This window comes from Amblyomma americanum, chromosome 6, assembly GCF_052857255.1.
Source record: "Amblyomma americanum isolate KBUSLIRL-KWMA chromosome 6, ASM5285725v1, whole genome shotgun sequence".
Lineage (NCBI taxonomy): Eukaryota > Metazoa > Arthropoda > Arachnida > Ixodida > Ixodidae > Amblyomma > Amblyomma americanum.
Window position 1 is genome coordinate 99,807,244 of NC_135502.1, and position 21,032 is coordinate 99,828,275.

Sequence of the window (21,032 nt, forward strand, 5' to 3'; positions counted from 1 at the left end):
GTATAAACGCGTGTAAGGGCTGCGCCCGTATATGGGCCGCACCTCATTTTCCAGAAGGAAATATTAGAAAAAAATAATATCCGTGTAAGGGCCGCACCCAAACTTTCCACACGACCCACGCGGGTATAGCCTTCAAAATGCACGTGCCGTGGCCTCCGAGATCAGCTCCTGCTGCAACGGTGCTCTTGATCGCGGAGGCGATGCATGTGCACAGGAGCTTCCAGGTGCCGCCCACGGATGGCGCCAGAGGCCACGGCTCATTATCATCATCGTCAAATTTTTCCTCCGCAGCCTGCTCCTGCTATCCATACCGGCATGAGTATCATTAGCTCCAGCTTTTTGTGGCTGTCAAGGCACGGGAGTTGTGGTTCACTATAGTTGTAGTTTTCGCTTGTTGCTGCCAAGCGTCATAGATTTAGCAGTTTTAACACAAGCTATATGGCTGGAAGTTTGCTGTTGAACACAGCAAGCGTGCGGCGGGCAGGAAATTTGACGTGGCCGAGAAGTGCATCCGACGATGGTGGAACCAAAAGGATGCATTGAGGAACACAAGCTCCAAAACCGCACTTTTTGAGGCAAGCCGTGCAAGTTTCCCGAACTGGAAGAAGAGCTGCTCAACGGCTACGCGTTGACAGCGGACGTGCTGCACGACTTGTGGGATGAGCATGCACCAGAGAAACCAGAGAGCACAGCTAGGGTGGCTAGAACTTAAAAAGCACAGCACCATCTCGGAGTCGGAATACACCGCGAGTGGCGATTGAACGTAGAATTAATGCCGCTAATTTCCTGATTGATGTTTGTACTTAAAATTTTTTTTTTTTCGAAAATCGCGTGTATGGGCCACGTCCCAAATATTGACCCTCAGATCTGGAAAAAAAAGTGCGGCCCTTACACGCACTTATACGGTAATACAAGTAGAGGTACAGTCCCTAAGCACAAAAAAGACAAAAAGTATCAAATTATTTCAATGAAAAACTAATTAAATCTTACTGCTCTGCAGCAGTGGCATACACAACTTACTCTAAACGCTGCAGATATTTGCCTAGTCATGAAGACCACTATGTCAAGTTTCGTTCCAATATTTTATGATGAAAGAAAAATAACTAACTTAAAGGGGCACTCAAAAAGGTGCAGTATTCCTGGGATGTTCAAGAACACAGCTTCAAGAATATCCTACAGCAAGAATTTTCTTAATGCGTCTTGTAGAAGCTGAGTTATCAGTAGTCAAAATTTGAATTTCAGCGTCTTCGTGCCTTTCCCTCTCCTCTCGTCACATTTGTCATGCTCAAAGGTTGGCACTCTTCCGCTGGCCCCACCACGGAAGTTCCCCTGGGGGGAGGAACTTCCTGACCTGCTGGAGCGATGCTGCTGACTGGCCGCAGCCATGGGAGCTGCGTGATACCTGAAAGCATCCAGCCACTAGCCACCTCTGAACAAGATTACGCAGGAGTGTGCAATGGAGCTGGGCACGAGCATGAAAAAGTCACCGGAAAGGACTCGCCAACTTTCGTACACAACTGAGGGCTCTTTGCTGTGAGTAGAAGTGTAATATTTGACTCAGGTGTTCATGAGGAGAAAATGTAGTGATTGAGAGAGTTTATGCACCACTCTCCTGAGAAGGTGTTTCAGAGCCTTTTTATAAAAATCACTGCGTACAACCAGTAATGGAATATACTTACCATGATGACGTCTTTGACATTTTGTTAGTTTTGATTTTAAAGTATAATTGATTCCTCTTGAGGCAATGAAACTGCACGTGCTGCTCAACAGCTCACCGGCTAAAAGCAAAAGTGCACGACACAGTAGCACTCACCTGTGCAGCTTCCGCCGCTTCTCCTGCTCGGGCACAAAGGTGGCGCTGTTCATGGACATGAGCGTGTTGGCCAAGGCAATCACTGACAGCAGGTGGTTGGTCGTGACTGCTGTCGAAAGCTCCCAGTGACCCCGAGATGAGAAGCGTCGCGCTCGCTCCTCTTCCTCGATCTGTTCCTTGGGCACTGGGATTATCACCTTACGGGACTCACCCTTGTTGCTGCATAACAAGTGACAATGGGAAACCAGGCCAGAAGGTCAAGGCATCGATGACACTGGCACCGATAACAGTCTTCTGGACTGCAGTATTTTATTTTGACTCACCAGGGATAAAATTTACCTGCGTGGGTATTCCTGTGTTCTACTCTCTGCAAAGTGACTGGGCCCTAAATTTCTCATCGAATCAATAACATCATAGAAAAGGTAGTCTTCCCGTATGCTTCCCTCTGTTTCAATGACTATTGGCTCATTTCGTACACGAAAACCAAGTGAAATAGAGCACAAGGCAGAATCGAACCTTTACATGGCGGTCATTACGCAGTCCAAAATGCAGCTTGAAACTACACCAAGGGCAAAATATTAAGTAAACTGCATGGGACACAAGCGACTATGATTGTTTGGGCTGTGGCTCACACTTCCCTATGTGGTAATGACAGTACATACCATATTTACACGATTGTAAGTCGACTCGAATGTAAGTCGACCCCCCCCAAATCACATTTCCGAAAAATAAAAAAAACTTCCCAGGTTGTTCAAGCTTGGCTTTGAATAGTTGAACGCGATTGCATTATCCAGCAGCCGTCGTTTATTGCCAGCCGCTATCGGCTGCCAAATGCGGGCGTGCCGGTGGGCACATTCCAAAACGAAAATATATTAGTCACTGGACTACTAGTCCACACTTGCGCCATTGTCCTCACTAGCGCTGCTGTCGTGATCGCTGCTGCGGTCCCACAGTATGTCGTTCTAATGTTGTCGTCCAGCGAAATCCCGCACTTCTCAAACAGCCACATCACGACATCGCGTAGAACAGCTGAAAATTTTCCTCGCTGCAGCTGCCACTCCTGTATCACCCGTTGCAAACGTCGAACTTGCGACACGGTGCGCGGCTGTTCGTTTCTTCGGCGTAAAAAATGGCAAACATCTTGAATGCAGCCGCGTGTACGAGCGCCGGTCGCTAGCCGGACCTGGAGCACAAATGATGACTGACGAAGCACTACATTAAAAACCTGTGAAACATGGCCAGCAGTAGTCAAATACGTCTGAGCCAAAGAGAAACTATGCGTGAATGGCATCTGCTCTTTCGTCGGCTACTGACACTCCCCGGCACCACTGCCGTTCCGAGTGGGTGTGCTGCCTCGACTGGAGCAGCGACCCTTCCATCAACTATCAATGCTCCCTTGAGCACCGAGCACGCAGTTGAAAGTAGAAAACTTTTCTACTCTGGAGCTTCCCTAAGAACGCGATTGCGTTACCGGGCGGCCGCCGCTTATCAGCAACCGCAGTCAGCAGCCACGTGTGGGTTGCCAGTTTGCTAGCTATTTATTGATAGCCGCCATCAGCTGCCGTCCGTGCACGTGGGGAGGGGATGCCAGTTCTGCGCGTTGACATAGCAGCTGCTCAAGGCCAGCACCAAGAGCGATGCGATAGAGCCACGCAGCAAAAATGCAACCACGTTGTAGCATACCTGATATCTAGTTTGCCTCGCCTTTACTTATAGTGCGATGTTTTCGTTTCGATTGTAAGCCGACCCCCCCAATTCGGATTTTCAAATTTAAAAAATAGGTCGGCTTACAATCCTCTAAATATGGTATGTTGCCACTTGAGGTTTCATGGACCAAGCACTTGGTGAGGAAGATGGCAATAATCATGACCAGCATATATCTAAGGTGGTGGGGGGAAGGCTCAAGGGTGCCCGGGCCCAGGCATGTACGTTTTCAAGAGTGCAATGTGTACAATGCAGAAAATTTTGGACAAATTACAGACGCAAAGTGCCAATCATCCCGCTGATCGCGATGTGCGAGAATGTGCCAACTGATGTAAAAGCTTGTCAAGGCCAATGGTGACTCGCATTTACCACGTAGACACTGCACAGCGAAAGTCCATGTAGCGATTGTCATGTATATTATGTCCAGTCCACTTAGTGCGAACATACAGATATAAAGAGCGAACAATTCACGACAGCTGTGTTCATTATAAACGGCTGAACAGTAATATTAACTGGTTGCAGTGAACGTAAGAGAACAGCATTAGCAGTATGGCTGCTGTTTTCTGTCATTCCAAAGCACACACTGTCTGAGCTACACTTCAAGGAAACCATAAGCAGTCCCTATATTCAGCTTGATGAAATGAAGTTTCTACTTTTCTTCCCTCCAAACTGGTCTTAGTAAAATGTTCATTACAATTCACAAATATTGGCTGCAACATGAAAATTCTCTGAAAAGATATCAGTTTGTGTATGATTCAGCACTTAACTATGATGATGCATGCCTTGGCTTTCCACTAATTTTTTGGCTCCTGCTACATCTTCTGAAACTACATTTTAGGTGCTCACATTAAACTGGAACAATAATTTCAAAACACGACATAAATGCTTTTGAAGTTCTAAATGGTGCATTTTCGCACTGGCAATCAGTCTGCTGCAATAAAAAATGTGAACATGCAAATGAGGGTATAAAAAAAAAAAGGCTCCCAGGAACCCGCCACGGTGGCTCAGTGGTTAGGGCGCTCGGCTACTGAGTTGGAGTTCCTGAGTTTGTACCCAGCCGCGGCGGCAGTGTTTCGATGAAGGCGAAACGAAACGTAAAAAGGAGCCGATGTGCTGTGTGATGTCAGTGCTCCTTGAAGATCCCCAGGTGGTTGAACCTCTTCCTTTCTTCTTTCACTCACACCTTCATCCCTTCCCTTATGGTGCACAGTTGGTTCCTCCACAATATATGTGAGACAATTACTGTGCCATTTCCTTTCCTCGAAAACCAATTTTCATCCTTTCATTTTTTTCTCCCACAGTTTTATCCTTCCTTCAGGAGAAGAAGAGACAGTCACACCTTCAGAGCAGAGGAGTGGCTTGTAAAACTAGGCTAACAAGTGCAAATGGTCACCTGACTGCTGCTGTTTCCTGGGAGGGCAGCATGCGGTACGTGTGGGTGGGCAACAGCAGGCTCATGTGGCTACCTCGTGACAACAGGCCAAAGCAGATTGGTCGCATGGGGCACAGCAGGCCAAGCTTTCCTTCGCACACCTGTGACACCACAGCACAAAGTAAAAGAAAAGAAAAGGTGAAAAGAGCTAGGAGTCAGTTGCATTCAACCATCAGCCCTGTCCTAAGACAAGTATAGCAGCTGTAGAAGTGAGAAGATACAGAAGAAGCTCTTAATCGGTGTGTGCTTGAGCACATCACTGAATAAACAAAGGATAATGTTGAGTTTGCCAAAGGACCAATGGCAAGGCAGAACTCCACTGTGTGTTTATTTGAGATTCCTGCTTATTCTGTTCATTCAGTGGCTCATTAAAATTATCTCTACAAGAGAAGACGTGATAACAAGCGTGGGAATTCAGCACTGTACAAGACTAACTCGTGCAAAGAGACTTTGTGGCCACTTGAAACTTTCTTTTCTGACATTTATTTTTCTTTTTCTGTTCATAGTTTTCCATTTCAAGACCATTATGTAGGCCTGTGCAAATATTTGATAATTTCGAATATTCGGTCGAATATTAAAGTATTCATCCCGAGTGAACAAAGTTCCTGTAACTCTTGCGTCGTACTCCGGGATCGCAACACAGCACGTGCGCAACCAAGGCCCCGACTCCGCGTCGCGTGCTTGCACTCCCATGCGTATGCCGGAGCAGTTTCTCTTGATTTCTGCAGAACGAGTTTGAGCAGACTGCGGGTGCTGCAGCCACTCTTTTCCATGTGAAATTCGCGACATGCGTGACGACGTGAGCACGAGAGGAAGCTAGCATGAGGCACATTGCGACGGATTCCCCTTTCTGAAACATGACACGGGGCGGCACTGGGCACCCAGTGCCGCCCCGTGTCATGTTTTGGAAAGGGGCATCCGTCACAATGTGCCTCATGCTATATACTGTTGTCCAGCAAATCCGATAATGACCCCCTCCACAAGGCGTGGAGGAGAGAACTTCTGTCAGTGCCCTTCTACATGCCTATTAGAGCAGTGAGGTGGCCAGCAGTGCGCACACTTAGCAGGCATAGGCATGCGCACAGGGGGGTGAGGGGCGACGCCTTCCCCTCAGTCATCTAATCGAGGCACCAAGTTTCTCCCATGCATTTACTCTTTTGGACCTGTCCCATCATTTAAAGTGCAGGGTTATAGCCATGCAGATTTTGACGATAATACTAAAAACTACTGCTCAATAATATTTTGTACGTGTTGCAATACCATCACAGTGAAATAAACGTTTTATAACCATACGTCATCTTTGCGCTGTGTTTTGACTGTAGGGGCCAGGGTGGGAGGGGATTGGGAAGTGGGGGGGAGCGCTGCGGTGAAACTTGGCTACTCCTGCACGCTCGCTAGCAGGTGTTCATGGAGTTATCGTTTAAAAGCAATATCTGCGCAACAACGCAATCACAATTAAGACCAGCACTCAGGGGTCTCATAATAGGTCTCACACCCTCCCAAATGTGCCAGCTCCGCATGCAGGCCAACTCCCCAATTTTCGATGGCCCCTTTTGCAGGACGTCTACGCGCTTCAATGAGTGCAATGAAGTTCAATGCATTCTCTCTCTCTGTTTTTTTTTTCTGATAATGCCTTTGTGTGTTTGAAAAATGCGTGATTTTTAGAACGCCTATTGTGCCATTCAAGTAATTATGTGTGCTAGAATTATTCGAAATATTCGCTTCGAATCAAAAAACCACTATTCGCACGTGCCTACTAATGTGCAAACACCATGTAGAATGAAAGCAGTCTCCATAGAAACGCTATAAAAGTGCATGCTTTTGCATGTAAGCACTCCACTACACTAGTACTATCTGTCTATCCTTTATGGTAGGTGTTCTCACACTTGGTTCTGCTGGCTGCTTTTGTGCATTCCGCGAGCATCCACACTGGCCTGCCCTCCTTTCTTGAACAGTTCCGGCGGGTGTGTGCAAAGCAGACACAGTTCAAAGCGTTAACTCTTAGCCCATTCTATAGTTTCATGCCATCGGCATCAGTGCCAACCGCAGCACAGACACTGGCAGCATAGCAAATGCTGCACGCCAGTAATGGCGCCACTTGTTTATGTCTTGATGCGAGTGCTGGTGGTGGTGGCTTGCCCAGCGAACTTGGCAGTGCGCAAAGACAGTGCTGCACCCAGCTGCACCAGTACACGTATCTTTAGGGCACTGGCAAGATGGTGTTGAAGGGACATGGTGCACAAGGCAACGCATGTTGTGTGCAGTTGTATGCGTAGCGACTGAAAGTGTGGGCCGCACTGCCGAGCTAGCTAAGCCCAGCCAAGACAAAAAAAAAAGTGAGTGTCTCGATTGGGCATTTTTCTGGGTGATTTCATGGCGTTGGCGGCGCCGGGGTGAAGCTTTGCTGCCAGCAAGCCAATTTGCACTGGAAAGCCAGTATCTGCCAAAATTAGAACGCCAACACCACAATAATGTGGGAGCTGGGAGCAGCAGATAGCCGATGAAAGCTGAAAGAGGCATCACCTGATTCTGAGCACAGCCCAGCCAGTCCAGTGGATGAATGTGGGGGAACGTATGTCTTGTGACCAGTTTTCTGTGTTTCTTACTTGGGGTTAGAGGTCTGAGTATGAGTGAGATATGCGCATCGAATAAAAAACTGATTGCTGAAATCAAGAAAACAAACAAGTAGGCTTGTGCTAAGAGTGCTTTTTTGGTTCGAAGCGAATAGTAACTCTTAATAGTAGCAAGTAAAGACCAAAAAAACGGCAGAGGGCTAAAGTCTGGGATTTAATCAAGGAAATTAATTGACTTATTATTTACGAAAATCTACAAATTTTCGTGCAAAAACACTAGCTGTTCCACATGCTGGGGTTACAGGTGCTCCCTTCTGCAGCTTACAACGGCTCCTGCAGTCGAAAAAAGCCTTTCACATCTTGTCTCGGTGGCTGGTATTAGAAGATACCTAAGGGCAGCTGCAACCAGGGTTGGGTAAAGGTGGCTTCCCTTGCTTTTCCACCGCAGAAGGGGGTCTTCGGACCGGGAAAAGCAACCTCGTCCGAGATTGTACAGCTTGACTAATGATGTGCACGCGAACTGAAGTGTGCAAAAGCACTCCACACAGAGTCCCCTGATGGGTCTGCAGAGCAGGTGCTGTTCTCACTTGTTGCTGTACCATGTTGACCAACTGGCACAGTCTCTTCTGCTGCCGTTGTGAGTAGAGCGAATGCCCACTGCTTTGCGGCAGACATCTTTACATCTAGGATCGACCAACACTGCCAATGCAGGAAGACGTGACATCTTGATATCAGGGAACCTCGTGTTGATGCTACGCAAAAGGCTTGAGACAATCAATGCTGCCTCACCACCTTCGGAAACATGTTCAGCTAGAACCACCTCGGTACACTGCAACAGGTGAATGACTTGTGACAGCGTGGGATATCTGTCCCCAGACAGTTCAGTTGTGGCACGGTCAAGTGGCTTCGAGACTTGCACTGCTGCATTCATAAGCTTCCACTCACTGGCATTCAAATTTGGAACTGCGTCAGATTCTGAAATTTCTACAGTGAAGACCGTACGGAGCTTCATGAGCCTGGCCATCATGGCATGCTCACTCTTCCATCACGTCGGGACGTCTTGTATAACCTCGAGGGTCCAGCTGCATGTTTCTCTAAATTTCCTGAAGCCGTCCTCGAACCTTAGCACTTCGTTTGTATCTAGCCACAATCGCTCTGGCCTTAGCACAGAGCTGCAAAAACCCTGAAACTTCTCTTTTGGCATCACAGACACACAACTGAAGGGTGTGTCCGAAACACTGCATACCACTCCAGGACGACCGCGCTACTGCAGAAGTAAAGTTCCTTCCATTATCTGTAACATCGAAGATCGGCACAGTATCATGGGCTGGATGTTCCCACTCCTCGATGACATCTGCGATAAATAGCTCCAGGTTTTCTGCAGTGTGAGTCTGTCATCTCCGTGCAAGCCAATGCATGCACGTGTTGCACGTCCATGACATGACAACTTACACAAACGTAGCTGTCATTTGCCCGTGATGTCCAACCATCAGCTGTGATTGAAAGAGACTCCACTCTGTTTGCAAAAATGTCCCCGAGGTTCTTTTTCACCTTCTCTTTGCTTGATGCGTAGAGGTCCGGAATAATGGCTCTCGAGAACGTTGTCCGAGACGGCAAGCCATAATCCGGCATAGCGAACTTCATCATGTCGAGGAAACCCAGTTCTTCGAAAATGTTGTAGGGGTGCATACCACGAGCTACGAAGCGAGCTATCATTTTTGTCATCTGTTGGGCTTTTGGGGCCGACGCCTTCATTTTCGGCTTGAAACTGTCGGCTATGGATGGCTGTTGACCACTTGCCTTGCTTGCCCCCTTGAGCTTGGATGGCCTTTTGCGTGCATCCCGCTTCTCTTGCTAGTCCTTGTGCAAGTCCGGGTGTCTCCTTAAATGCATTGCTAAGGTTGTTGTCGTACTTGTCGGGGTCTTGAGGACTGCCTTGCATTTAAGACATCGAGCTTCGGTTCCCAGTAGAATCTTTGCAAAAAAGTTCCAAATCGGATTGCTGGCCGCGTGCAAGTCCCCCATGGTGCTCTCTGCAGTGGTCCAAGGTGGCTGGGATTGACCAAATGCCGCCACGGCAGAGACAAAGACTCCCACTAAATGCAATCGACCACACCACCACATGCCACCACGACGACGAGACGAGCTTTTGTACGCCTTTGTTCTGAGCTTTCCTGGCTTGGCTTGGATATTGCATTGGGAAAAGTATTACTGAATCCAAAACCGAAACTTCCAAAAACGCCTTCTCCCTGCCGCGTGCAGCTATTCATTTGAGCTGAATACTTCAAAATTTCCGAATAACAAAATTCGAATCGAAGTGAATATCGAATAGCGCATTATTCGTTCAACTATTCGAAAATATCGAATATTCGCACAAGCCTACAAACAAGTGCTTGCAAAAGTGAAAGAAACAACAGAAAAGAACACTAAGGCGGATGCCCGAGAATGACAGGGAGGCTCTTTGGCACATGTTGAGGGCTGTTGGGGTTCCTTCAGGCAAAAACTGTGAGAACTCCTGCTCAGTGGCACAGGTTTTACAGAGGCTATGCTTCTGTACGTGCCACCTTCTATTGTGATGATGGGAACAATATTAGACTTGAACAGCACCACTTGCACACACTTGCTTTCTGCACTTGCATGTTCACAGCTGGTCGAATGCGTCATGGCCCTCAACACAAGCTAGATGCTGTGCTGCATTCAGTTTATTGGTTTATTGGGGTTTAATGTCCCAAAGCAACTCAGGCTATGAGGAACGCCGTAGTGAAGGGCTCCGGTAATTTCAACCACCCGGGGTTCTTTACTGTGCACTGAAATCGCACAATACACGGGCCTCTAGAATTTCGCCTCCATCGAAATTCGACCACCGCGGCCGGGATTGAACCCATGTCTTTCAAATCAGCAGCCGTGTGCCATAACCACTGAGCCATCGCAGCGGCTTTGTGCTACACTTACTAATGACCTGCGAGTAAAAGGCACCTGCACTGAAATTAATAGAATTTCACAACAGATGTCAACTAATTAGCTTTTGTGCGTGTGATCAGAGCTATCATTTAAACCTAGCAGTTCCTTTTTGCCTTGTGCTGGCAACAAACATCACAAGTTTGGGAGTGAGTTTAGCCAGCACGTTTATGGCTGCAACAAGTGCAACATCAATAACAAAATGCAAAGTAACTAAGTGCAACAATAATTAAAACAGAAGAATTAACTGAACCAGCAGGTGTGATTTGGGAAAGCCACAACACTTGGCCACATGTTCAAATGAACAATTAAATTTGTTAATTTTTGCACGTTCCACTGGTAAAAGCATGGTGTGAAAAGTGCCATACTCAAACTATTAAAAATTTCAAATATGCACGCATCACTGCCTCTATTTATTGATTCATAAAAAAAATGAGAGAGAGGGAGAGAGTAAACGTTTATCTAAAGATGAGGGGGAGGAGGCTTGAGCCCCCTCTGCAGCAGCCCATACCTTGTCAAGGTCATTGTCAAGGCCCCACGCATGCAGGAGGGACAGCAGCAACTGGGCAATCTCCATGGTCAGGTTGGTCTCGGCCAGGCTCAGGTGCTTCATCTTGGCGCCAGCTGCTGCTCCCGTCAGACTCCTTGCCTCTCCTGGCTGTATGGCAAACATGGCAAGACATGATTCATCATCATCACCCTCCTGACTCAGCAGGACAAAAACCTCTCCCATTTCTCTCCAATTAACCACCCCGTCCTTTGCCAACTATACGCACCCTATCCCTGTAAACTTTTTAATCTCATCTCCCCACATAACTTTCTGCCACCCTCTGTTGCACTTGCCTTCTCTTGGAATCCACTCTGTTACCCTTAACGGCCACTGGTGATCTTGCCTTTGCATTACATGCCCTGCCCGAGCCCATTTCTTCCTCCTGATTTCAGCTAGGATGTCAATACAGGAACCTTGCTAAAATTTGGGGCTTGGCAGTGGGTTAACTCACATATCACCCCAATCAGTAATGATTTCAAATCTGTCCTGCACTAGCCATGGCAAAGCCCTTTTGTGAAAGTGCCGAAGTCATTCTAGTTCACAAAAGCAGGGCTCCTGTTCTGAAACGTTTACTTTCAGCTACACTTTCATATCTGCACAACACTGCAATATCTGCAGCAATGCAGTGGTGCAGTGAAGGGGGGCATTCACTCACAGTACTGAATGCAACATGCCTGCCATGTTTACTTGAAGATGCGAAGTTCTAATTTCAACCTGCGAAGCAGAATCTCTGCAGTCATGTAGAGAGGGTTGCAGTAGTAACACGATTCAACTGGATAACTGCTGATATACTATTTAAATACAATGATAAATGCTGTGCAGATATTAGTTAGAGCTTCATAAGCAAAAAAAAATTATTTACCGTGCGTGTAAGCCCCATGCTTTTTCTTTTGTGGCAGTAGCATCTGGGGAGCTAATCTACACACCTCAGCTCTATGTACACACTGAGAACAAAGTGACGTGATCAGTAGCTGTGATGCACAGTTTCAGCCCTTCATGCCTCGCAGTTCTGCGATGCCTGAACTAAAGTAAGCCCCGAAAAAATAAGTAAGCTGCAAATTTACCACTAAGGAGTGCTGGTAGCACTGAAATTTTGCAACACCTCAGTGCTGCAGTAAATAACCAGCAATAAAAGAGGCTACTACAGAATGAACGGCACATGGCAGCATTAAACTCAGAGTATGCAGATGAATTCGAGATAAGTAACTATGAAAAATAGGCATTTTGTGCATAGAGAGAGATGGGAAGGAAACGTGTGTACAACTACAGCAAGAGGAAACTGCAGAAGGTTGATAAAGAAGTATACGAATGATACCAGTACTGGGGCCCATGTAGACTTCCAGCAAAGCTTGCTGGCAGACTCTTCAAGCAGAGCACGGAGGCTATCACTTTCCGCTAACAGCCTAAATAAAACAAAGCACGACTGAAACGGCATGCGACCACTGATCACATTGTCTGTGCAGTCTGAACACGACTAATGTAGTGAGAGACAGTACTTGTGGGCTTCGCTATCTAATGCTATGCCCACACTTGCATCTTGATGTCCTATTGTACAGGCTGTGAATTCTGTAATTTAGTGCAAGATGCAGCGATTGCATTTCACTGAACTTCATTTCATCTTATGCGATTACTGTGTTAAGATCATGCTTGCACACTTTCTTAATGTTTCATGTCACACGCTTATTGTTAATGGATCTATACTCCCTGTGCTGACTCTGGTCCAGTCAGCACATGACTGGTGCTGTATGAGCCCCTTAAGCAGTAGTTTAAGTGATGTCATTATTGCATGCTTATCTACAGAGTACAAATGGAGATAAAAGGGGAAAAAAATGCCAGCAAAGAAAATATGGCCCGTGGAACTCCAGCAGAAGTCATTTCGAGATAATTGTTAAGCTGCAAATGTGAATATGACGGTAACAAGCGCTAATGTACACCAACACGTAAGAAAAAATAGCACATAAAAAGCACAAAAGAAATCGGGTGCAGCCTGAAAGAAACTGAGAGTGCAGGGGACATATATCCTATTCTTTTCGCTGGGGTTCATGCACTAAGGTCTAAAAAAAGAGACGTAAAAGTAGAAGAAAGAAAATTCAGAACTACAAACAAAAATTGAAAAAGAAAACGTTACACAGGCGTTCTAGCAACGTCCACTGACATGAGTCAATTGGTTGCATGAGGGAAGCAAGCAGGCTTCACTAATATACATCCACAAAGGATGTTTGCAGAAACCCGATGCCTACTAAGGTATGATGAGACCAGAAAGTTGGTATATAGAGTGAAACCTCATTGATGCCCTTTCATGAAGACATTTTTTGATAATTTCACTTCATAAACAAGTCAATTAACATTTCTGACACAGGGTTTTAACCGCTCCTTAACTAGTGCTCCCAGAATTCGGCCAGCATTTGCACTGTCTTAAGCATGGAATGAACTTCGCAACAAATCCGGTCCCTCGACAGCAATAAAAAAGTAACGAAAATCTCTCTTTTTTTTTTTAATGCTTCGCCCACTTGCACCTAAGAAATGCGGGGAAGTCATGGAGGCGGCTGACTGCCGCAGCGTTTGAATCTTTCGAGCTGCATTCCCCGGAACTGGTCTGCTCTTACATTAACGCGTCGTCGTAGTTCTCAAATGATTCATCCACTAGCGTTTAAGCTCCGCGAAGAAGCCATTGCGTTTCTCCTCTTCATGTCGCGTCCCTGCAGGAATGGCCCACTCGTGTTACTACAATGTTTTTTTTTTTATGCTTCGCCCCCTTGCATCAAAGCACTGCAGAAAGGCCACTGTGGCGGGTTTCTGCCATAGCATTCCAGTTCACGTCGTGTGCCCCCATATTCCCCTAACTCGTATGCTTGCACATCTGTGGTGGGTCACTAGACGTATTATATGACTAGAATTTGTGGGAATTACAAACGCAGTAGGCAGTAAATCGTGTCGTCAACATATTAACCGGGAGAAAAACAGTGTAACTCTATAAGACATTTTTAACGCCAGCGATTTTGAGCGTATAGACCAGGAACATATCAATGACGTTTCCCATAAAACATAGGTGCAACAAACGATTCTATAAGGAGCGCTTCGTTGAAACACAAGCAGTGCACAGTGGAGAAACTCATCAGAAAGAAGCATGCAAGTCCTGAAAAGAAAGCCTAAGACAACTGTTAAGTTAATCAACCAAGCTATGTGCAAAGTGCCTTCAAGCGAACAAACATATGAAAACAGCATGCCCCAGTTGCAATAAAAGCAAGCAAGCGTTTCAACAAAATCTCAAATGTGTCAGGTTTCCGAGAGGACATTGTCAAGGTGACCTTCAGGATAAGACTGCACTCGAAAAGAAAAATGAAAAAAGTACTGCATACTTTGCCGCCCCCTGAAGAATCTGTCTGAGATGTCTTGATGCCGACGCTTTCTGCCTTGGCTTGAATTTTCGATGCTGCCGTTTCTGCTGTGTCTTTTACCTTCGCAATGAAACCTAGATGATGCAAGAACAGAATTAGCAGCTTTTTTTTTTCACCAATTCAAAGCAAAAACTGAGAAGATATCCTAAAGAAATGTCACAACTTCTGCAATATAGAAAGAAGCTGGACTATTTACATACATAGCCAAGCTCTAAGGCAAAAAATGGCAAGACATAAAACATTTCCTTGAGTTTGACTGGTGAATAATCCAGCATAAATAACACATTACAGTGAAACGAAGGCGGGACAAAGACTAAACTGCACCAGCATCATTCAAAGCATGCAAAACATATTAGGCATACCCAAGACATTTTATGAAAAGACAAAGAAATTTGTTAACACTTGTTCATACACAGATATGGTTAGTGAACACACATGTCAAGCAACTGTTTAAGGGTCAAAGTTGAAACTAGGACCCAACTTCACTGCTCGACACTTCCTCTTTCAATTTGGTTGAAAGGAAAGCAGGTAAAGTGTTAGTAAAAGGCTGCCTTAATTGACAAGCACAGCAGAAGGCTAATTAGCTAGTTGCTAATTCAGTGCAGTGCAAGTCGAACATCAGATTAGTTTACACAAGCAGCTGATAATTTCTTACTGTGTTTCTTGTAAGTCCTCACTTTTAAAACTTAACTGCATCCAATAAGAGCTGGTTCGAATAAAAACAAAAAAAAAGAGAGAATAATTGCCTAAACTCTGTAGACATTCTATAAAATTCTATAAATGAGCCTTGCCACATGATTTAACAAGCTTTTCATATAATGTGTATCAAGCTTCTGTCACTTCAGACGCTTTCTGTGCATGTGCTGACATCATCCCCTTTGCTGACGTCATCCCTTTCAGACACCATTGCCACTTCCGCACACATGGCACTTTAAATTAGACCCAACTAATATGAGCTCCCCTTATTCATACATATATTAGGTATTCTCTCAAAATTAAAATGCAGTGGACTCGGTTTCACAGGGACCAGCATCTGCTATGCACCTGAGAGCTTCTTGTGTGTCTCCGGCGATGAAGATAAGGTCAAGTACTTCTGGTACTCAGACTGGTTGATGAGCCCCTGGGACTCCAGTGTGCCGGGCGACATTCCCGAGTACTCCTCAGACAGCAGTTGCACTGAAAGCAATGCACAGCCCCAGGGACATCAGAAGCCCTCCTGTGAAACTTGCAGCACATGCAATGTCTCTAACGTGCCACAACACTCTCAGTTTTCACGAGACGCCCATTTTGCTAATAGAAAATTTAAGTGTGCTTACTTAGTTATAGTTCACTTGCATTTATGATGGAAATGGTCCAGCATGGAATTCCAGCAAATTCAGCTAAAATAGACCTTTCCCTGTGCCTTCATATTTCATATGTCTAAAACACTTAGGTAAGTGAATGTATCTTTGTCAGATGTGCTTATAGACAGCACAATTTATGCAAGGATTGAATAAATAACAAGCCTGTTTCATGAAACTGACAAGGCACGGAAGCATACATGATTAAAGACCAGTCTAGAACTTCTCTCTACACTTACAGATTTTTTTCACTTGTCTTGAAAGCCGTTTGCCATCAGATCATGTATGCACAGAACAAGTGCACGCTTGTAGTACACCATTATATGACATCATTAATACTCGACATATCAGAAAGTTATCTCGCCAATTCAGCCTATGGCCAATAGCATCTCGATTATCAGGGTCAGGTCATTGAGAGCCGACCCACGGACAATACTTAATTTATAGTACATGCCCAATACTCAGCTTATACGAAAGTGAGCTTGTAAAACTCATCATCATCATCAGCCTGACTACACCCACTGCAGGGCAAACGCCTCTTTCATGTCTCTCCAATTAACCCGCCCCTTTGCCAGCTGCACCCACCCTATCCCTGCGAACTTCTTAATCTCATGCACCCACCTAACCTTCTGCCGCCCCCTGCTACACTTTCCTTCTCTTGAAATCCACTCCGTTACATTTAAGGACCAGCAGTTATCTTGCCTTCGCATTACATGTCCTGCCCAAGCCCATTTCTACTTCTTGATTTTGACTAGGATGACATTAACCCGCATTTGTTTCCTCACCCACTCTGCCCGTTTCCGGTCTCTTAACGTTACACCTATCATTTTTCTTTCCATGGCTCGCTGCGTTGCCCTTAACTTAAGCTGAACTGTTTTCGTTAGCCTCCACGTTTCTGCCCCGTAGTGAGTACCGGTAAGATTATGCTGTTGTACACTTTCCTCTTGAGGGAAATTGGTAAATTGCCATTCATGATCTGAGAGAACCTGCCATATGTGTTCCACCCCATTCTTATTCTTCTAGTTCCCTCTCAAGATCTGGATCAGCGGTCACTACCTGCCCTAAGTAGACGCATACTTTGCCACTTCCAACACATCCTTACTCAGTACAGAACCAAATGTACTTGGACTATTTAAGTTGAGCTTATCAGAACCAGCCCATGGCCAAAGGTTGGCTTATGGCCTGTGGCCGATGCTTCATTTACTAGAATCAGCCCAGTGGCATGCAGTGCTTTATTGAAGAGGCTGTTACATTCTCTGTTTTGTGTCTTTTCATATCTGTGATAAAGTCAGAGTGATCAAGTGGGAGTACCATATGATGTGAAGTATATGGTAACAGAGCAGTTAGCCTGCACCAGGGTTTCAGGGCCCTTCAAAGAATGCAGAATGGGCAGATGTACTACTGGGGACAAAAGTCTCTGGGACGCGAGTTGCAGCTCCACCTCGCTACCCAGTCCCCTGTATTGTATGAAGGCATTGAAGGCCTAAATGCTCCTTTCTCTCTTTACAATATCATGCGACTGGGTATCGAGGTGGAGCTGCAATAAACGTTTTTCCCCGAACTCGCGTCCCGGAAACTTTTGTCCCCAGTAGTACATGACTGAAATCTCTGAGAGCGACCCTCATCCCAATCATAGTGAAGCTAATCTGAACCGTGAAGGTCTGGATAAAAGAACCACAAAATTTGATAGTGGCAAACATAATTGATATGAGCCCAATTCCTGGAAACTGGAACCAAACTGAACATGACAAGCTGGACAAGCTTGAACTGAAATAAATGCGAAAAATGTCTGACCAATCTTCAAAATGCAAGTGAAAAGGGGGGCAATTACTTAATGGTACCCCGGTGCTGCATTTTTTTTTTTTCAGCCCTCCACTGTTTTTCTTTGGAAATCAGTTCTGTTTTGTGGTTTGCATGATGAGTAGCTACACACACAATGATTCAAGGAGTATGAATATCAAAGCATGCACAACTGTTAACGTTACTAAATTGCCTGCAAGAAATTCTGTCATGCAAGTAATTCTGCTGCTCCGTACATCTAGAGCGCTGGAATGAGCTTACTCTTTTCATCAAGAAAAGGATTCCTGCATTGTGGACTTCAAAATCAGAAAAACCTAGCAATTATCGATAAAGCATGCCCTTTAGCCAAATGTTTTACAACACAGCTGTACTAAAGTCATAGGCTTCGCTCCACCATGTGTTTGAAACAAACATTTCTATGCACACTGACGTTCACAATAATGATCCCCTTTTCCTTGCCTACACCTAGAAGAAGCAAAAGCACCCCAGCCAACACAGTGCAGACATGATGCACACCACAGACATGGTCAACAAGAAAACAGCACCAATGCACCAACAGTCCCAGACAAGACTCGCACCTTTGAATTCGGCCAGCAGCTCTGACATATCTCGAGAGGTGAGCTTGGCCACCCGAGCAAAGGAGGCATCTCTGCGTTGTTTGCTCTTGAGAGAGTGCAGGATGCCTTCATGCAAGCACATGCACAGAGCAGATGGTGCAGGAGATAGAAGAACAAGAACAGCACGTCAGAAAGGGAGCTAAAAAAAAAAAAACACTACAAGAAACAAACTAGGGGCAAGCAGTAGAAGGTTGCTGGTTGACTGATGAGGTACACAAGCCACACTAATGCTTTTTCAAGCAAGCTGGGATGCATGTCAAAGGGAGCTAACAAAATGAAAGTTCTCACGCTGCCTCTGCTTAACCAGTGATGTAAGCATGACTAAAGCAGTGAACTTCCATCAGCTAATACTGCTTGGCTTATAGTTAAAATCGAGCGCAATATGCATCCAGTTCAAGCAACCTTGCACCTTCAAAAAGAGCATGCTGAGGTTACAGCATGTGTAAAGTTCTAGCTCCATGTATGCGGCAGGATGCATGCAATATCAATAAATAATACTAGACACATCTGACATATAAGCCAAATCTTACTGTACTTTTCGACACTAGTGCGCTTCCAGCACTAATATTCAAAGGTGTTATGAGAAGGTACCATCTCAGAGCTAACTGCCACATATATATTGTATTCAAACAAATCAATCCATTTGACTTATAAAATTTTCAAAAAGGCAAGTAGAACTACTTAGTTTCCTCCTCCACATATCTGAACTGAAGAAGCAGGTATAGAGCTTTAGAATAAACCAACTCTCCATTTTGTGCTCGTGCTATGCTCATTTAAAAAAAAATATATGGGAAATTGTGCTTATGGGAAAAGCCAGCTGCACAGAAGGCCAGGAAGTGAATGCCATGCATGACAGCTAATGGGTAAAAGCATTCTGCATCCAAGCAAGGACAAACAAGCCAGCGCATCAGAGGTAAAACAAGTTATCAAAGTGGCTGCGTTCTTCTCTGAACTGTGAGCCAGCTGTATGCAAGCTTCGGGATGCACAGATGCCCACCGATGAGTGCTTCAATGTCGAAGAAGAGCACGTGGCTGTCCTGATCGACTGGGTTGGTCCTCAGCCCTTGGATCATGAGCGGATGTGCCCGGGATCTGGCATGAGCACTGTCGCCCACTTCATGGCCCATGGCATGCTGCAAAGTAGTGTGAGTTAGACTCAAGAAAGAAAAGAAACTTGAAAGGTTTCACCTTTTCTGCGGTCACAACAGTGTGGCCAGAAGCTACATCACAATCCCCTCCTCACGGCAGCACCCACTGCCATGTCCAGTGCATGCCCATGCCCATGTGGAGCATGCCCATGTGGAGCATGCCCATGTGGAGCATGCCCATGTGGAGCATGCCCAAGTGGAGCATGCCCAAGTGGACCATGCCCAAGTGGACCATGCCCAAGTGGACCATGCCCAATTGGACCATGCCCAGTGGAGCATGCCCAGTGAATCATGCCTTGTCAACCATGCCCACATCAACAATGCTTAAATAGAACATAAAACTGTAAAAGGCATATTTTTCTAGGCAGCACTCACTCCCTTATCAACCCTATAATATTCTTATTTGCCAGCATGTAAACGTGGAGGTCTTCATTCACAGCATTTATTGGCCCTAAACAATGTTGTAATTTCGAAAGGAAGCCCCTCGGCCAGTTGCCGTCGCAGAACTTTTCAGTGCTTCTTTTCCAATGCTTGGAACATGAAGCAAGAATTTATGGGATGAAAAGCTCAGCTTTTTGGCAAGGCAGAATACAATACCACTACAGGCACTTTGAGGGGCCTTGTAATATTTGCATGCAGACAGTATGTGGCAACCAGAAAGACAACTAGTACCTCCAAGCATTTTCTACACCTTTTGTAGTGCCCATTTTTAATGCTGGGCCTTTAGTAAAACTTTTAAGCAGTTGTAGATGCTTCAAAACTGTTTAAAAGTGCTTCAAAGTGTGAAACCAGTTTTTCCACAATTTTCATTCAGCAAAGGGCAGTCAGGGGGCTTGTTCTCCATGCAACCAGATGCTTCTGCCACATGAACTTTTATTCCTTCCTCTTTCTCAATTGATGTTTTCTGTTCAAATGCGGATGTGCTTGTGCCAAGGAAAAGCTTTCCACTTTCATGTTATTGCTCTAGTCTAATCCTGCTAAAACAAACGCCGTGACAGCGAAACTTGCGCCACAACGACATACTTCCGATTCCCGGTCAGCAAACTATACAAGGCAATGAAATTATTTCCCCCCGTAACAAACAATTTTCTTAATGATGTTCCGCTTCAATGAAAATTTTTCGACTAAGTGGCCTATCTTTTTTTTTTCTTTTGCACGTCTACACATGCCTGTACCTCGTTAGGTTTCACCAAAAACGGCAGCTGAAGACAGTTTGCACTTCCAATAGTGCAGCTGACATTCTCTGCATAATTGGAATTAATGTGTGCATAAGATGCAATGCGGCGCACGGCTGCTTACGACGGTTATGCCGGTGGCTAGGACTCCATGCTTGCGAACCACAGTCATCGATGCAAGGCGGCTTTTGGCTTTTTTACACACTTCACTGACGAAGGCACAACACGAATCAGTTCTGCAGCGTTCATTTCAGCGTGAAGCTATCATGTCCATGGAAACCGGTGAAAAAGTTAAACGGTTTATGATAAGTAATGGATAGTTCCTAAGTGTTTTTTCTAAGGCTTCATTGTGAAGCACGTTAAACCTAGCAACACCGAGCAAGCAACGCTAGCATAACGACCTGCTGTCACCCGGCATGACGGTGGGCGGCACATTGTTGCAAGACGCCTGATGCCAACTAAGGTGCACTCTAGTCTCACTTTTGCACTGCAGACAAGCATCATGATAACTTTTTATTTATTTT

The 21,032-nt window shown here is 45.5% G+C and overlaps 1 protein-coding gene and 1 pseudogene across 1 annotated transcript in view; both read right to left on the reverse strand.

Annotated features, from left to right (window-relative positions):
• The window catches only part of Rbcn-3B (WD repeat-containing protein Rbcn-3B), a 97,298-nt gene that overhangs the window by 46,152 nt on the left and 30,114 nt on the right, over window positions 1-21,032 (reverse strand). Inside the window, 6 exon segments of the mRNA XM_077627693.1 lie at window positions 1,814-2,032; window positions 4,911-5,050; window positions 10,992-11,138; window positions 14,390-14,502; window positions 15,473-15,604; window positions 19,183-19,318. Coding sequence (XP_077483819.1) covers window positions 1,814-2,032; window positions 4,911-5,050; window positions 10,992-11,138; window positions 14,390-14,502; window positions 15,473-15,604; window positions 19,183-19,318 — 887 coding nt within the window.
• On the reverse strand, window positions 8,106-9,211 carry LOC144094398 (zinc finger BED domain-containing protein 4-like; annotated as a pseudogene).